Source organism: Oratosquilla oratoria, chromosome 3 (assembly GCF_046742065.1).
Source record: "Oratosquilla oratoria isolate Oo_2021 chromosome 3, ASM4674206v1, whole genome shotgun sequence".
Lineage (NCBI taxonomy): Eukaryota > Metazoa > Arthropoda > Malacostraca > Stomatopoda > Squillidae > Oratosquilla > Oratosquilla oratoria.
In genome coordinates, this window is record NC_134779.1 from 64,204,315 (window position 1) to 64,221,306 (window position 16,992).

Consider the following 16,992-nt stretch of genomic DNA (forward strand, 5'->3'; position numbering starts at 1 on the left):
CGACGGAAATCATTAATAGAAAAAGTTGCTAAAGCTATTAACAAACAAACATAGCTGCTTTGACTACTTGGAGTGCCATGTATTTCGCATATTCTAACCCAACCTAACCTACCAAATCTGACCTGCATTTAGTAATGGAGTACCTGAAATCCTAGAGGTTACACTTACACTTAGATACACTTAGAAGACTTCTGTCGGTGATCGACGCAGCTAGACTGGAGTCCCACTGTGACCAGGTAGCTCCCTCACATCAGTTGTCCAATCGGTTAGTCGATTGGCGTTGGGGCTGGTGTATCCTGGTGTTGGTGGTTGGTCTGGTATTTTGGCCAACCATATATCCAGATGTTTTTTGAAGGTGTCTGGAGACACATGGTTGTTGTCTCCAACCTCTGAATTTATGAAAATAAAGATGGCTTCTAAAGGAGTCTACGTAACTTTGTTTATAACGTTTAGCAACGTTTTCTTATTGATTTCTGCCAAGAATAACGTATTTTGCATTGATGTATTATAATTTATAGAATTGTTTAATTTTCTATTGCTATATCATGTAGGTGTGCCCTTCTTAAAAAAAAATGCCTTTTTTCTTCCTGAGTAGACTAAATATTAGTGGAATACAAAGAAAACTAAATACAGAAATCCCTCAATACGGATTCAATCGCACACTGATTTTATTTCGAAACCATTTCAAATGTAGAGAACCGTTTTAAAATTCACGCCGAGCTGGGCACGCATACAAACACACGCAGCAACATCGCAAATATTTGTGGTGACTGCTTTCTATTTTACCATATACAGTCGATCCTCATATAACACGGTCATTATGTACTAGGAACTGCTCAAACAAGGGTGTGTGGCGAGGGGATAGCCGTGGGTGGCTGCCTGCGGTCACGTGTCAACCTCCAGGTACTGATGCAGGAGGGGGTGGTAGGGGGGTAGCTAACAAGCTTTAGCTTGTCGTTTCCACCACCTGCGCCGTGCTATCTTGAAATTTTACCGCCCTAACCTGTTGAGATGTAATGTTTCTTTCGTTTGGAACACAACTAATGACTGCGCTTGTCGTGTCTTAATTCCTCTTATGAGGTTCTTGTTGTTACTGGTGGTGGTTTGGGAGATCAAAAACAGACGTATACATGCTTACACATGTGTAGACATGCACACACAGACTGTTAGACAACCAGTGTATGTTGTGAATGCACGTGGTGTACACACAAATACGAACAGACACATGCATGTACATGCTTACTTGTACATGTGAACACACACATACATGCATGTACACACACACATACCACACATACATACGCCACATACACACACACACGTGTATACGCCACATACACACACACACGTGCATATACGCCACATACACACACACACATGCATATACGCCACATACACACATGTATATACGCACAAACACATACATACACCACATACATACATACATACATACACCACATACATGCACACATACACACACACACACTCACACATACATGCATACGGTTCTCGGTATTTAATATGGAATGTCAACATACACGGAGTTGGTCATACACGGTAATTTCAGGAACCTAACCCCTGCGTTATTTGAGGGACTCCTGTATGTAGCAAATGTGATAGGCAGGCTCTTCCAGAAACTGATGTTGATATTAAAATCTTTAAGAATTACTCTGGAATACCTTTGTTCATGTTGCTTCAGATGTAGCCATCAAACAGAAGACAGAGCATTATCCTACACTTGCCCTTAATAGAGAGGAATACAAAATCTCTTGAGTGAAGTGTGGGTAGAACTGCTGACCATAGTGGGTTTTCTGGGGGCTGATTATATCATGTAATGGGGAACCAGGTGCAACAGAGGGATTGATTACAGATGACATGAGATTAGAGAATGTAGAGTGATTTAGTCCATAGGTATGTCACTAAAGTATATGAAATATTCATATATACCTATACCAAGTGCTTTTCCCCTTGTAGTCAGTGCCCTGTATGAGGTAATGTGTGAAATCTTGTGGATTAAATCATATATTATAATGAATACAACTTGCCTGGTTGACTATCCCTATTTACTGGATTGAGGCAAATGCTTCATATAAGAGAGTAAAGGAATAGCATAGATGGTATGCCACTCCTGTAAGACAAATAGACTGATAGTAGTATTAAGAGAGGTAAAAGACAATACCATGCAAGGAATGGAGAAGACATATATGGATATTAGTTCCCCTATTTCTTTTAAATATCAGATGCAGACAAGTTGGTTGGATGAGAAATTAAGATGACAGGGCAGAATGAGGGTTTAGTGTTGAGATCTGCATTATGGTAATACTTGGATTACAGTTTTTGCCAGCATGATCTCCTTTAATACTTGATATTAAGATACACTACCACCACATTAGTGGTTAAGTTTGTACATACATATACCAAGGCTTTTTCCCCCTTACAAGGGAGGTAGCCAAAAAGGAAAAGGCATAAAATCATTCCCACCCATTCCATCCCTGAATACACTCCACACCCCTCCACCCTCCCTCTTATCTTAGCACCTCCTGGATGACGGGTCTATCCCTGCACCTTGTCCCTGTCTGGGGTATAAGCTGCATGTTATTGTGGGAAAGTAGCATGCAGTTGATACTTTAGGGTCTATATGGGGCACCCCTATGGACCAGAGTCACACATCATTTCGTCTGTGATAGAGGAAAACTGTTCATAGAGAAATGATGACACTTTTATACTACGACTGTCCTCCAACCCCTTGTTACTGTCCTGTACAATTTCTCTGAATATTCATTTCCTTTTTTGCCTACCTTCCCTATGGTGGGGGAAAAGAATACTGCCACCAAGTATTTCCACTTGGATCGTAAGAGGTGAGAAGAAAGGGACGGGGATTGGGACTAGGGATCCATCTCCTTGTAGCCCCACAGCCTAACCTAAAAAAAAGTAAAGTAAAGGTTAAGTTTGAGGGGTGTAGATACATATTTTGATAATAAAGTTTAAAAAATTATTCCCTTCCCCTTGTAGGGTGGTGTGAGGGGTGTACTCCCTTGTCATAGATTTTCAACCTAGACCCGTAGCATATCCCAAATTTAGTAATGCGATGCCATTTGATTAGTAAATCCATTCTCCCTAGGTGTCTTGCATGGCCTTCCCACAAATCTCTCGGGGACAAAACTCTGGACTGTTGTCAGTTTTGTATTGGTCTAGGAATTTCTATGTCATTGTTTAAAAGTGATAGGGAGAGTAGGGCAAATACCAGTATTGTATTCTGAAAGTATGAAACTGTAGAGTGGTGGCAGCACTCTGAAAACTGAGATGGGAGTAAAGTATAGACTAAGAAGAGTGTTTTACAGAAAATTACATAGTAGTATATTATAGCTGAATAATAAGATGTTAAAAAAAATTATTAGGTGGTCATGCCTATTTTATCAGTAACCCCATGCTAAATGTATATACACAGACATGACAGAATTGAATAGACACCAAGAAAAATGCATTTTTGCTCTTATTTAATGCTCACTGTTATTCAAATTTACCTAATATGTTATATTTACCTAGATTTATGTTTCAGATTACATACAAGATTAATCGAGCATGCCGCAAACCAAAGGAGCAGTAGACATATCTGAATTTCAGAGAGCTCGTATTGTGGGTCATGAAGGTGGACTTAGTCAATGCAAAATATCTGAAAATCTGTCAATACCCCATTCTACTGTTAATAGAGTGATCATACAATTCACCAGAGAGGTTAAGAAGGATACAAAACCTTGTTTGGGTTGTCCTGGTCTCTCAGAAGGAACCATGTGATTTGTCAAAAGAAATGTTGAAGAGGGTCAATGTTGCAAGGCCTCCGACATAGCAGCACAAGCTGATGTCGGTCCCAGAACAGCTGTCATGTATCTCCACAAGCTGGGTTACTATGGCAGAGCTGCAAGAAGGAAACCACTCCTTCATCCTGCCAATATCAAGTGCAGAAAGGATTGGGGTGTTGAGATGGTGGAGAGACATGTGGCCTTTTGGAGCACTGTCATTTTCTCTGAGTCATGATTCACATTATTGTCTGACAGCGGAAGAGTGTGGGTCTGGAGACTCTGTAGTCAAGAGGTTGACCTCAAAGACTGCAGCCAACAGTGAAATCATTTCAATAATGGTGTGGGGTACAATTTGGAGTGATGGTCGATCAGAGCTTGTGGAGTGTCAAGGGAACATCAATTCAGGCAAATGTGTTTCTATATTAAAGGAAGGACTTGTTCCAATATTCTCCAGTGGTAGAATGAGTAAAAATGTCTTCCTATTTATGGAAGATGGAGCTCCTTGTCACACTGTTCAAGCAACACAAAATTGGTTGAGCCAAAATGGGATCGGGAAACTTCCATGGCAAAGTCAGCCCCCAGATATGAACCCTATTGAACACCTCTGGGGCATATTAGACCAACAACTTTGCAAAAAGAACAGGAAGCCATCTTCAAAGCCCAAACTTTTAGGATTACTACGGGAAACATGGCAAGAAATCCCTCGACGATATTCATGAACTATTCACTAGCATGCCTAGAAGGGTCCATGCATTTAAAAAAGCAAAGGGGATGTCAACCAAGTATTAGTTATTCACATTGTGACCATTTATAAGCACTTTATTGCATCAATTGCTTGTTTAATAAATTAAATGATTTCTCTTGGTGTCTATTCATTTGTCATGTCTGTGTATATACCATAGGCCCTTTCCCCATATATGGTGGTGATGGATGCATCAAACAACAAACCCACTTCATACATATTAAGACCCAATTAATGCCCCTCTCATCAGAGCACTTTGTGGATGAATGGTCAACCCTATTCCCTGCCCTGCCACACTACTCTTGTGGAAGGCAATACAACAAGACTTGTGTTTATGCAACAGGGCTCAACAGCCAGGGCTGATTTGCCATCGCTGCTTTGTTACAGAGCTGATAACATCCCTTTCAAGTTGCATCATCATATCATCCATTCACACTTCCTCTGTTATCTTTTGCAATTACTGCCCTGCTTTACAGACCCTCTTTGCAAATCTAATCACCCCACCCATCTCCATCCCATTCATCCACTACACATTCGGTATTCATCCCAATTTGCTAGGTAAGAAACCGCATTATTTTTATTGATTCCATTCACTATGGAAGTTTGTGTACTGATATCTTCTGTATTGGTTGGATTGCATTGAATTTGATCCATGATAAAGTCCCTGATATTGACATGTGGGGAACATACTTCAAATTCTTATCATATTGAAGATGATAAACCTGGCGCCAGGTGACATATACTTTGAATAGATTACCACAGAATTTGTGATAACCTTCCTTGTCTGTTGCCAATACCACTTCATAGCCACTTGCAGGTATAAATGATTGGATTGTGATACTGTAAGAGGTATGGGTGATTATATTTGTTTATCATTAGTTTTTATTTTATTAAAATTATATGGTTTAACATCACAAACTCCCCCTACCAGAAGGTAGGACTGTGCTTCTCACAGAGGGCTTTGTTTTATATATATATTTATTTGTCTATTTGTTCAAGTTTAAAGTGTAGTTTATTTTGAATCTTTGTAATGTTCAAATTGAGAATCGCCCGACCATTGGTTTTTCAGTGCTCAAGCTTGTAATGACGTATCTCGGAGGAAAGCTAGGGAAATAATTACATTTCTTGCCTCAAGTTTCATTGACTGGAAACTAGCAGCCCACAGTGGCTGGCTGGTCATTGGGCCCTCTGATTTCACTGGGAAGATAATTTGGACTGTTGTCTATTTTGTATTAGTGTGGAGCTATTTGTGTTACTGACTAAAAGTAGTAGGAAGGGGGAATAGTTGCTGGCTCTCTGTTCCATATTTGTGAAAGGTGGAAGAGGTATAGTTCAAGTTGAGATGTTGTACCTGATATGAAGACTTGACCTCTTCCGTACAATGACACCTACGTAGGTGTCATGAGGCATTAGTGGATATACAAGGATGCCGGCATCGGTGTCTTGAGTATATTTCTTTTGTAGTTGTAACTGAGTGCCCCCAGAATTCTGTGAAGTGGTTTGATCATGTTTTCTGTATGTATTATTACTCGAGTGAAATAAAACGAGTAATACAGCAATGACTTTATATTTTATGAGTAGTGTGATGCAGCATACATTAGGCATCTGATGCTGTGCACAAGAATTTGATAAGTATTGAAGAGGTTAATGTCACAGCACCGCCATCTGGAGGCGAGAATTTGATGTTTTTTTAACATGGGCTGCAGGGTGACGATTCACAGCTCTTTGTCTGGCAGCACAGCCATAAACAGATACCTATCATTGGTCCCAGAAATGGGGAAAACTTGAGCAAACCACAAGAATAGAAAGAAGGGAGAAAGGAGTTATGGTTGTACATTACCTGTTTAGTTGTTTCCCATGGACTGATGCCAGAGTGCTTAGCTGTAAATTGGCTTCACATTAGTTAAGTTTGTCAATCTATTAAGGAATGTAATGCCAATTAGTCACTGTAGTAGGGCTGTATTTTTCTGAAACTTTGATATGCAAAATGTGCAGATATCAATAGAATGTGGCATGTTGGTTCATAAATCAGCCAAAAGAACCTTAGGCTTCTTTTTATGAACTTGAACAATCTTGTTTCTTGCCACCATATTGTCATACCTAAATTTTCTTGATTCTCATTGGTTAATCTTTCTTTTCAGCTAGAGGATATATTGGCAAGGAGTCAGGCTTTATTTAATGAAGATTACAACTGCCTAGTAAGTATTTGTCTGTTATTAATATGTACAGTTTTGATTTCTGTAGATAGCGCTTATGAAGATTTGAATGTAAGTTATGAAAAGTAATTTTTGGTTTCAAGTTGTTAGTATTGGACATTTGTACTGCCAAAACTAAATATTTTCGTAAACTTTTTTTAATGGTTAGATGTGAATAGAATGTGGCAAAGCAAAAAATGGTACACCCATCCTTTGAATTAATGGATAAAAAGGGTAAATTCAGCATAGTAACCATAATTTAATATCAAGACTGATATCAAGCATTGTGAAGATAGGTTTGTGATATGCCAAAATCGTATAGTGTGAGGACTCGATGGATTTTGTGCATTGCCTCTGAAATCTAAATTGAAGGTTATTAATGGTTTGAATCAGAAAGTAGAGAGTACCTAGATAGCAGAATAAAGTAATGTGATGAGAATTGGTAAAATGTAGTAATTGTTCTTGTTAAAAGTAACTTTTCTTTAGTGAGCCACATGCAGTACAAGAAATGTGAAATTCACTTATTCATTAAAGGAGCTAACTCGTGTACTCTTTGTACATTTCCACAGGTAGTTCCAAACATCAGTGGCGACTTATGTAACACATACCCACGCCTTCTAGTCATTCCACACAGTGAGAAGGGCCCAGAAGATTTACAACAGGACCTTCTTGGTGCTCTTGCAACCCCATCACCTCTAGCGCTCAGCCTGCCTTCACCACTTGGTCTTGCTTCCCCAAACTTCCCTGGCAATGGTGCTCCATCGTTCTCTTCCGTTGTGTCTTCAAGTGCAAATGTACCACGAGAAGTTGGTGTTGATGCACTTGCTTCAGAAAGTGCTTCCAGAACAGCTTCTGTATCTAGTAAGATTTGCTGTTGCTATGCGTGTATTGATTTGGTTTGTTAGTTTAAAGAAATACGTCTGTGCTTCAAAAGAGTAAAAATCAAATAGAAAATGCCTTCACAAGGCCACTTAATTAAAGGATCTTTCTTGTGCAAATATTGCAGGAATATTTTAGTATTTTTGCTATTTTTAAATGTGTAGGAACAAAACTCTTTCCTATATGTGAATCGTATAGTTTTCACAGAACGGTACATGATCATATAAATGTGGCAGTCAGATCATGTTTTTATTTTATTTTCTATTTATTTTATTTATTTATTTTCTTTCTGCAGGTGATGGAAACAGGAATTCAACAGATGGTGTGGAGATGACAAATGATGCTGCAAAGTTAAGGGAAATGATTTTGAAATCTAAATGTGCCAGGTGCAGGGCTCGGTTCCCTGTGCCATCCATTTTGTACAAAGGAAGTTATATTTGTCGGTGAGTACGGCATTAATGTGATTTATTTCTTAACACTTTAAGCACCTGACTCAAATTAGGTCTTGTTAATTTTTATTTATTTTTTGTAATGTATAATGATACCAAATACAGTGTTTATGAAGAAAGTTGAGCATAAGTACACATCAGAGAGGGTGGTGGATTGAAATTAGGGCTTTAAGTGTGGAGTATAGATGGAGAAAGAGGAAAAGGACAGAAGGTAGAGAGGTACTAAGAGAACTGCCTAAATGAGAAAGAAAAGGAGTACAAGAAGCTGAGAGAGGAGTGGGAGGGAGTGAAGGATAGAGTAGAACTAGAAGTGGAGGAGGAATGGGGATGGTTGTTGTTGTTGTCGTCGTTCCCTAAGACTGTCTGTCCGAGCAGATGGTTCAAAGAGTCGGTGTGCAAAGTTGGTGTGTGGAAGAAGAGGATGAAAATAGAAGGGTATTGAATGGTGAGATGAAGAAGCAAAAAAGGTTGTAGAAGAGAAGTGAACATCCAAAGTTTGGATGCAAAGTAAGACGAGAGAATCATATGAGAAGTATAAATAAAATAGAAATAAAGCATAAGATAAAGGAAGCAAAGTGGAGAGCAAATATGAAAAGGGCTAAGAGTGAATGAAAATTTTGAAAGTAACTAAAAGATGTTTTGGAAGGAAATTGCGAGGAAGAGGGGGTGAATCAGGTAGAGAAGAAAAGGTAAAGGGTGCATTTAGAGAAATGATAATGGAAGAGACGGCAGTAAGAGGAAGACGGGCAGAGTATTTTAGGGAGGGAAAGGTTGTAGTGGGAAGTGCGAAGAAAATGTAGGAGAAATAAGGAAAGATTAGGTGAAAGCAGTTATTGAAACGATGAGAGCAGGTAAGGCACCTGGATTAGATGGGTGTCATGCTGAATGTCTAAAAAGGGAGATACAGTGTCGGTGGATTGACTGGTGAAGTTGTATCAGGTTTTTCTTAAAGGGGTATCTGTATAATTCCACTTTACAAGGGAAAAAGGAATAAGTGTGAGTATAGTAGTTTCAGAGGGAGTTTGTTGTGTAGTAGGGAAAGCTTTTGGGAGGGTTTTGATTGAGAGGATTAGGAGAGGAACAGAGGGAGTAATTGGTGAAGAACAGTGTGGCTTTAGGACAGGTAGTGGTGTGGATCAGATTTTTGAGAAGGCTTTAGGAAAAATTGAGGATTTTTTGGGGGGGCCTGTATGGATTTAGAAAATGCTCATGACAGGAAGGCACTGTGGAAGGTATTACAGGTATATGGGATAAGAGAATAGCTGTTAAGAGTAGTCGAGAGTTTTTGCGATAGTAGTAGAGCCTGTGTTAGAATTAGAAATGGAGAGAGTGAGTCATGTGAGGTAAAGTTGGGACTTTGCCAAGGATGTGTTATGTCACCTTGGCTGTACAATTTATACATGGATGGGGTGGTATGAGAGGTAAATGCAAGGGTAATGGGCTGAGGATTGGAGATGGTTAAAAGAAATGGAGAAAAATGGGAGATAAGCCAGTTGTTGTTTGCGGACGACACTGCACTTGTAGCAGGATCAGAGGAGTGATTAAGGAAGTTAGTGACAGAGTTTGGGAAGGTGTGCGGAAGAAGGAAGTAGAAGATAAAAGTGGGAGGAGTAAGGTGAGATGTACAAGGGGAGAATATGGCAGCAAATTGGAAGTAAGTATTAAGGGAGAGAGACTGGAGGAAGTGGATAGCTTTAGATACTAAGTTGTGAATGTGGCAGGAAAGGGATTAGTGGAGGTAGAATATAGATTGAGAGAAGCAAGTAAATGCCTTTGGGTATTATAAAATGTAATGAGAAATAGACATTTGGGAGTGGATGCTAAGAAGAGATTGTATGAAGGAGTGATTGTGCCAACAGCATTGTACGGGGCAGAAACATAGAACATAAGAGGTGAAGAGAGGAGTTTGAATGTGAGATGCCTGAGAAGTATGATGGGGTTACTAGGCTGGATAGAGTGAAAAACGAGGTTGTGAGGAGAAGATCTGGGGTGGAAAGGGAGTTGGGAGATAGGGTTGATGAAAGAGTATTGGGATGGTTTGGACACATGGAAAGAATGAGTGAAGAAAGATTATTAAAAGAGGTGTAGAAGGAGAGAAAATGAGGGGCAACCAAGGATGAGGTGGATAGGATAAAGGGTATTGGGAAAGAGGGAAATGTTTGTTGAGGAAGGAAGGGAGAAGATGGAAGATAGGGGTGAGTGGAGAATGGTTGTGTATGGATGATGCTGTGATGCATGAAAGGGAGTGGGTAGGGGATGGGGAGGGTGAGAGAGTATGTGTGAAGTATATTATGATGCTGCCCAAAGGGTTTTCTCCCCGTCTTCTCTTTTTCTTTATGAGGGGATGCTGAGTAAATGAAGTGGCCTTGCTATGGATGTGCTGTCTTGCTACATTGCTTCTGACCCAGGGCAGTGGGCAAGATACAGGGATGACCCATCATCCAGGAGGAGCCAAGATAAGAGGGAGGATAGGGGGTAAAATCCATTGGTATATAAATATATAAATGCATCGAGAATTTCATATATATATCTGCAGCATAGAATCCAGTAGTTTAGGAAACAAAAGCAATCTATAAACAAGGAAATAAAAGGAATTGGAAATAATAAATGGCTATACTAGACAAACCCTAATAGAATATCTCCACTTAGAAACCAAAATCCTCTCCACAGAATTATACACGAGAATGATAGGCACACAATTAATGGCCTTGAACTTGTCCATCCCTGACATCGTACACAGTCCCTCAAATCTGTCTATATACTAACAGGCTTTTTTCCCTTCACAAGGGAGGTAGTAGCCAGCTAAGGCAACCCACCCCTATCCATCCCATGCCTATTCATTACACATTTGTTTCCCTTTTAAAGATGTTAGATCCTTGTGATTGAAGGGCAATCCCTGCTCCCCAAGCACACTACCTGGATTGGAAGAAATGGAGCAAGACATTCCATGCAGGTACTCCCCCTGTATTGGGGTATTGACTGTATGGTAACATGTCTTTTGAGTTAAACTCTCTACACATAAAGGAATAAGATGCTTCTTCACTACAGCTGTCCCTCTTTTATATTGTTCCCCTGAACCTGTCCCATACCACCTCTGTGACTGCCTCTTCTGGATCCCCTTTGGTGGAAGGAAAGAATTATGCCACCATTTTTCCCAATTATGTTGTAGAAGGTGTAATGGAATTAGGGATCCTGCTTGTATTTTTTTCATATAAAAAGTCAGATCACATGAAGAATTGTCACCCCAGACTTCAACAGGTTTACAAATCTTCACGTGGGCTATCGTAGGGTGACAATTCTTCATGTGGGCTAACCTAGGGTGAGAGTTCTTCATGTGGGCTAACCTAGGGTGACAGTTCTTCATATGGGCTATCCTAGTGTGGCCATTCTTCATGTGAGCTATCCTGTGTTTACAATTCTTCGGTTGTATAAGTTGATGCCAATAAGCAAAACCCTCATCCGACCTAACCTGATCTTTATTCCACTGTCGACATGTGGCATACTGGGGTGACAATTCTTAAGGTGGTTATTCTGGGGTGAGAATTCTTCATGTTGGCGTTCTGGAGTGACAGTTCTTCATGTGGGCGTTCTGGGGTGACGGTTCTTCATGTGGGCGTTCTGGGGTGACAATTCTTCGTGGCCATTCTGGGGTGACAGTTGTCCATATGGGCATTCTGGGGTGACAGTTGTTCATGTGGGTGTTCTGGGGTGACAATTCTTCATGTGGGTGTTCTGGGGTGACAATTCATGTGGAATCTCCTGGAGTGACTATTCTTCATGTGGGTGTTCTGGGTGACCATTCTTCATGTGGGATCTCATGGGGTGACAGTTCTTCATATGGACATTCTGGGGTGACAGTTCTTCATATGGGCATTCAGGGGTGACAATTCTTCATGTGGGTATTCTGGGGTGACAATTCTTCATGTGGCCATTCTGGGGTGACAGTTCTTCATGTGGGCATTCTGGGGTGACAATTCTTCATGTGGGTGTTTTGGGGTGACAATTCTTCATGTGGGTGTTTTGGGGTGACAATTCTTCATGTGGGTGTTCTGGGGTGACAATTCTTCATGTCGAATCTCATGGGGTGACAGTTCTTCATGTGGGCACTCTGGGGTGACAATTCTTCATGTGCCCCAAAAAGGCCACCATATACAACATAGCTCCACCTGTATTGTAGTCTAGAGATTTACAACAGCCTACCCTTAGTACCCCTGCATTACTTCTATACATGCACTCTCAGCAGTAAATGCATTCTCGTATCACTATAAAAACTCCTTAACCTCTTCAGTACTAGTCAAATTCTCACACATAGCATTGGCTGCCATATGTACGCTGCATCACACTACTCGCATTATAAAATATAAAGTCATTGCTGTATTACTCATTCTCTTCTACTCTGGGTAATAATAAGCACAGAAAATGTGATCAAATCGGTTCACAGAATCCGAGGGTAACTCGTGCACAGTTAATCAAGACTTCAACACCGGCATCCTTGTGTATCCACTCACGCCTCATGATGCCTAGGTAGGTGTTATCGTACCGAAGTGGTTAATAGACCACAAAATTCTATGCTTCTCTAAACTCCCAGAAATCATCCCAGTAGAGAAATCATTCTCACAAACAAGAATTGCTCCAACCTACATTCAGGTCATCACCCAGCATTAAAATTATGAAAAATTGTAACACAGAATCATTCAGGTAACGGATACCAGTTGCTCAAGATGCACGCACCACACCGAATATGCAGAATGCATCCCCTCATTGGGTGATTTATGGGTTGAACTGATAGCTATATTTTGGAGTTGTAACCTTTCTCATCCCTCCCCTCCCCAAACAAATAAATAGAATAAGTTATGCAGAAGCGAGGAGAGAAGGAGTGGAAAGGGAGATGCAGGTAGGATCTGATGAAATATCATTGGGATGGTTTGGACACATGGAAAGAATGAGTGATGAAAGATTAATAAGAGGTGTGGTAGGTAGAGGTAGAGGAGGTGAACTGTATGGGACAACCAAGGTTGAGATGGATGGATGGGGTGAGGGGCGGGGGTGTTGAGCAGGATGGGGATGTCTGTTGAGCAAGGAGGGGATTGGATAGGAGATGGGGGTGAGTGGAAGGTGACTGTGTTGATGTTACTGTAATGCAGGGTGGGGAGGGGGAGGGGGTAGGTGGTTATGTGTGAATGATGTTTTGATGCAGCCCAAAGGGATTTCTCTTCTCTTTTTCTGCATGAGTGGATGGAGAGGGGCTCACCAATTAAGTGGGGCAGCCTTGCTGTGGGTGTGCTTTGTCTTGCTGCATTGCTTCTGATCCAGGGCAGTGGGAGGGATGCAGGGGTGACCAGTTGTCCATGTGGAGCCAGGATGAGAGGGGGAAAGTTATGGTGGAATGGGTGGGAATTGGTACGTGCCTTTGACTTGGCTACCTCCTTCATAACGGGGAAAAAAATATTAGTATATATAGAAATACATGGTGCTTAAAGTGTTAAAGTGTGAACATTTGAAGATCAAGATATACTCAGTTATAGATGTCGTATTTTTTTGGAGTAAAAGACTAATGTGGCTTATGTATTGATTTAAGGTCTTCAACACTTTCGGGAGGAGCAGAGATGTATGGTCGTTCTGGTATCGAATATTTGTTTTCGAGCACAAACTCTTCATCATCAAGGGGAGATTGTGATGAGGAGGAAGAGGAGGTAAGGGAACAGTAGCAGCAAATTTAGCAATGCCAATTTATTTGGATTTATATTTAAGGAAAATTTAGTTTTACCAAGTTGTGTAGACCATATTGGTAGTGCTGTTTGATTGTCTTGATAAGGGGAATGAACATAATCACTAGCTGCTTCATTATCTTATCAGAATCAGCCAAAAGTGCTATGTTATCTGCAAATAACAATTGATTGTCATTTCATTTTTGCCCACTAGCTCCAAATTTCTGTCTAGCACTATTGCATCTTCCATATACATGTTGAACAACCATGCCATCATAATGGGGTAACACATTCACCTCTGACTATTCACTCTCTCCATTTTGAACCCTCACACATACCCCACCACTTGTGGAAGAAATTTTGACAATCTTCAACAGATTTTCTCTTATTCATTATATTTATTTCACAAAGCTTCTCCAAATCTAGAAAAGGCCAAAGAAGCATCTTTACCTTTTGCTAGATCTTTCTTGCATACCTGTCTTAAAAAAACACACACTAAAACCACCCAAATGCACCGAAATGAAAGTTCTTCCCATAGAACGGGACATGAAAATGACAAGAACATAGTTCTGTGCAAGAGTCCTGAGACCTACATACACTTCTACATAACACAAGCCCAGCCTTCCTTCAGCACCATGCAACACATCCATATAAAAAACACGCACAAAACACAATACTGACCACCAAACCTGTCCCCCTCAGACGTTGTCCCTACAGAGAAATACCTCCTACAATGGATAAGAGCCACAGAAGCTAACTGCCTCAGATGCAGTTACAACATGGAAAGTACTGAACACCTTGTCTTAAATACTCTATTCTAGCCTTATCCAGACAACAATACAATGTCTTCCTTGACCGACTTGTGGGCCAGCCCAGTACCTGGGAGCCGAGGGTTTCCTATAGAAAACCTGGGGTATTGGATTTATTTAGGGAGCTAATCTTGTTTGTGCATTGAATCTGTTTTGACTACAGCCCATATATTCATAACATTTTGTTTTTTTTACAGATCATCCAAACTGATAGTGATTGGCAATTGTTTGATCGGGTTAGATCACACGACATCCGCTTACTCAAAATCTTCAAAGTTGGGGTCATTGTAGACCTCATGGTAGAAAAGAAGAAAGTTAAATTTGGTGTTTAGTAAGTCATTTGTTTTGTGTTAACAGAACCAAGAAGAGTTGAATTATAATAGTTACAAAAAAATACGAATAGTGGTTGTATATGGATGATGTTGTGATTGCATGAGGTGGAATGGGCGGGTGGATGGGGGGTGAGGTAGTATGTGTGAGCAAAATTTGACGCAGCCCGAAGGGATTTCTCCCTGTCCTCTCATTTTATGCAATGGGGGGACGGAGAGGGGGGTCGCCAATTTAATGAAGTGGCCTTGCTGTGGATGTGCTGTGTCTTGCGACACTGCTTCTGACCCAGGGCAGTGGACAAGGTGCAGGGAAGACCCGTCATTCAGGAGGTGCTAAGATAAGAGGGAGGGTGGAGGGGTGTGGAGTGTATTCAGGGATGGAATGGGTGGGAATGATTTTATTGCCTTTTTCTTTTTGGCTACCCCCCTTGTAAGGGGGAAAAAGCCTTGGTATATGTATGTGTGTACAAAAAATAACAGGGTTTCCTCCCCATCTTCTCTTTTTCTGTATGAGGGGACGGAGAGGGGGGTTGCCGATTAAATGAAGTGGCCTTGCTGTGGATGTGCTGTGTCTTGCTACATTGCCTCTGACCCAAGGCAGTGGGCGAGATGCAGGATGACTCGTCTTCCAGGAGGAGCCAAGGGGGAAGGAGGGGGTGAATGGGAGTGGAGTATGTGAGGATGGAATGGGTGGGAGTGGATTTTATGCCTTTGTTTTTAGGCTACCTCCCTCGTAAGGGAGAAGCTGTTGGTATATGTATGTACAGAAAATAATGAAATAATATATAATGAATGAAAATACAATTTTATGTTTTTCTTTGTTCAGTGTAACTTCATCAGAGAAAGTGGACAAAGAAAACAGATACAGTGACTTCAGCATAGTGTCCTTGCCATATCCAGGCTGTGAGTTCTTCAAGGATTTCAGAGATCGTGGTTATAATGCCGAAAGTCTACATTTCAACTGGAACCAGAACTTTGTTGATGCCCAGTTGGTTATTCCTGAACGAACTATTTCATCAAAAGTATCACAGGATTGGTGTAATTATAGGGTAAGGAATATGCATGAATAGTCCACATTAAGGTCTAATTGGGTGTTAGCTTCAGGAGTGGAGGAATGAATAGTTTAAAATTGACTAGACCAATCATTCAACATTCTTTTATAGTTGGAGACTGGTCTTCACCCAAGAATACTGATGACATTTGACATCTACTGCCCTCTTTAAAACCTCTCCTTTACCACCTCTAAGACTATTTATTTGACATGATTAGCTTTGACAGACATTGTAGAGATTTATATGTATAGTAAGAATTGCCAAGGAAGAATGTGGAAAAAATGGTAACTTAGAGCAAGGAAGATGTAATTGATCTTAGTCGCATGTACATCTGGTTCCTGTGGATAGGGACAACCTCTGGTATTCCCTGAGGTAGAGGAAGTGTGTGTAGGTGAAGGATTAGTGTGTTAGTAGAAGGGCATAGAGAAGAAAGGGTTGCATAACACAACTTTTTATACTGCTGGTTGTAGAGTATGATTTCAATGTAAGACGAGGGTAAAGAAGGGAAGGAGATAATACACAATTAGCGAAATAGTTTTAGGAGTAGAGAATAAGAAAATCGTGCCCTATGCTTCAGTTGTATCCTAATGAGCATGACCTGAAGTTTAAGTTGGTCACTTCTTGTTTGGTAGAAGGGAAATTTAGAATGGAGGAAAGGGTGTGAGGTAGAGAGGTGCTAAGGGTTGTTTGTTACTACTAGAGCCATGTGCACTCAAATGCCCATGTCTCCCATTCCAATATCCTCTATGCTCACTTTACACTTATGATGCTAGTCTCCACTCTACAATGCATGTATTGTGTAATTTGCCAACAGTGCTGCTCCTTTCTTCCCTTGCTATCTTGATAGGGTTGATGAAAGAGTATTAGGATGGTTTGGACACATGGAAAGAATGAGTGGAGAAATATTTGTAAAAGAAGTGTGGAAGGAGTGAACATAAGGGGATGTCCTAGGATGAGGTGGATGGATGGGGTGAAGGGGGCTTTGGGGAAGAGGGGAATGTGTTGAGAAAGGACGGGAGAGGACAGAAG

The 16,992-nt window shown here is 40.8% G+C and overlaps 1 protein-coding gene across 3 annotated transcripts in view; it reads left to right on the forward strand.

Moving 5' to 3' along the window:
• EDTP (Egg-derived tyrosine phosphatase) overlaps positions 1-16,992 on the forward strand; it is a 32,901-nt gene that overhangs the window by 1,132 nt on the left and 14,777 nt on the right. For all 3 annotated transcript variants that reach the window (XM_076181890.1, XM_076181902.1, XM_076181896.1), the window contains exons 2-7: positions 6,684-6,740; positions 7,307-7,598; positions 7,912-8,059; positions 13,644-13,758; positions 14,780-14,913; positions 15,738-15,960. In XM_076181890.1, coding sequence (XP_076038005.1) covers positions 6,684-6,740; positions 7,307-7,598; positions 7,912-8,059; positions 13,644-13,758; positions 14,780-14,913; positions 15,738-15,960 — 969 coding nt within the window. The remainder of the gene's footprint in view (positions 1-6,683; positions 6,741-7,306; positions 7,599-7,911; positions 8,060-13,643; positions 13,759-14,779; positions 14,914-15,737; positions 15,961-16,992) is intronic.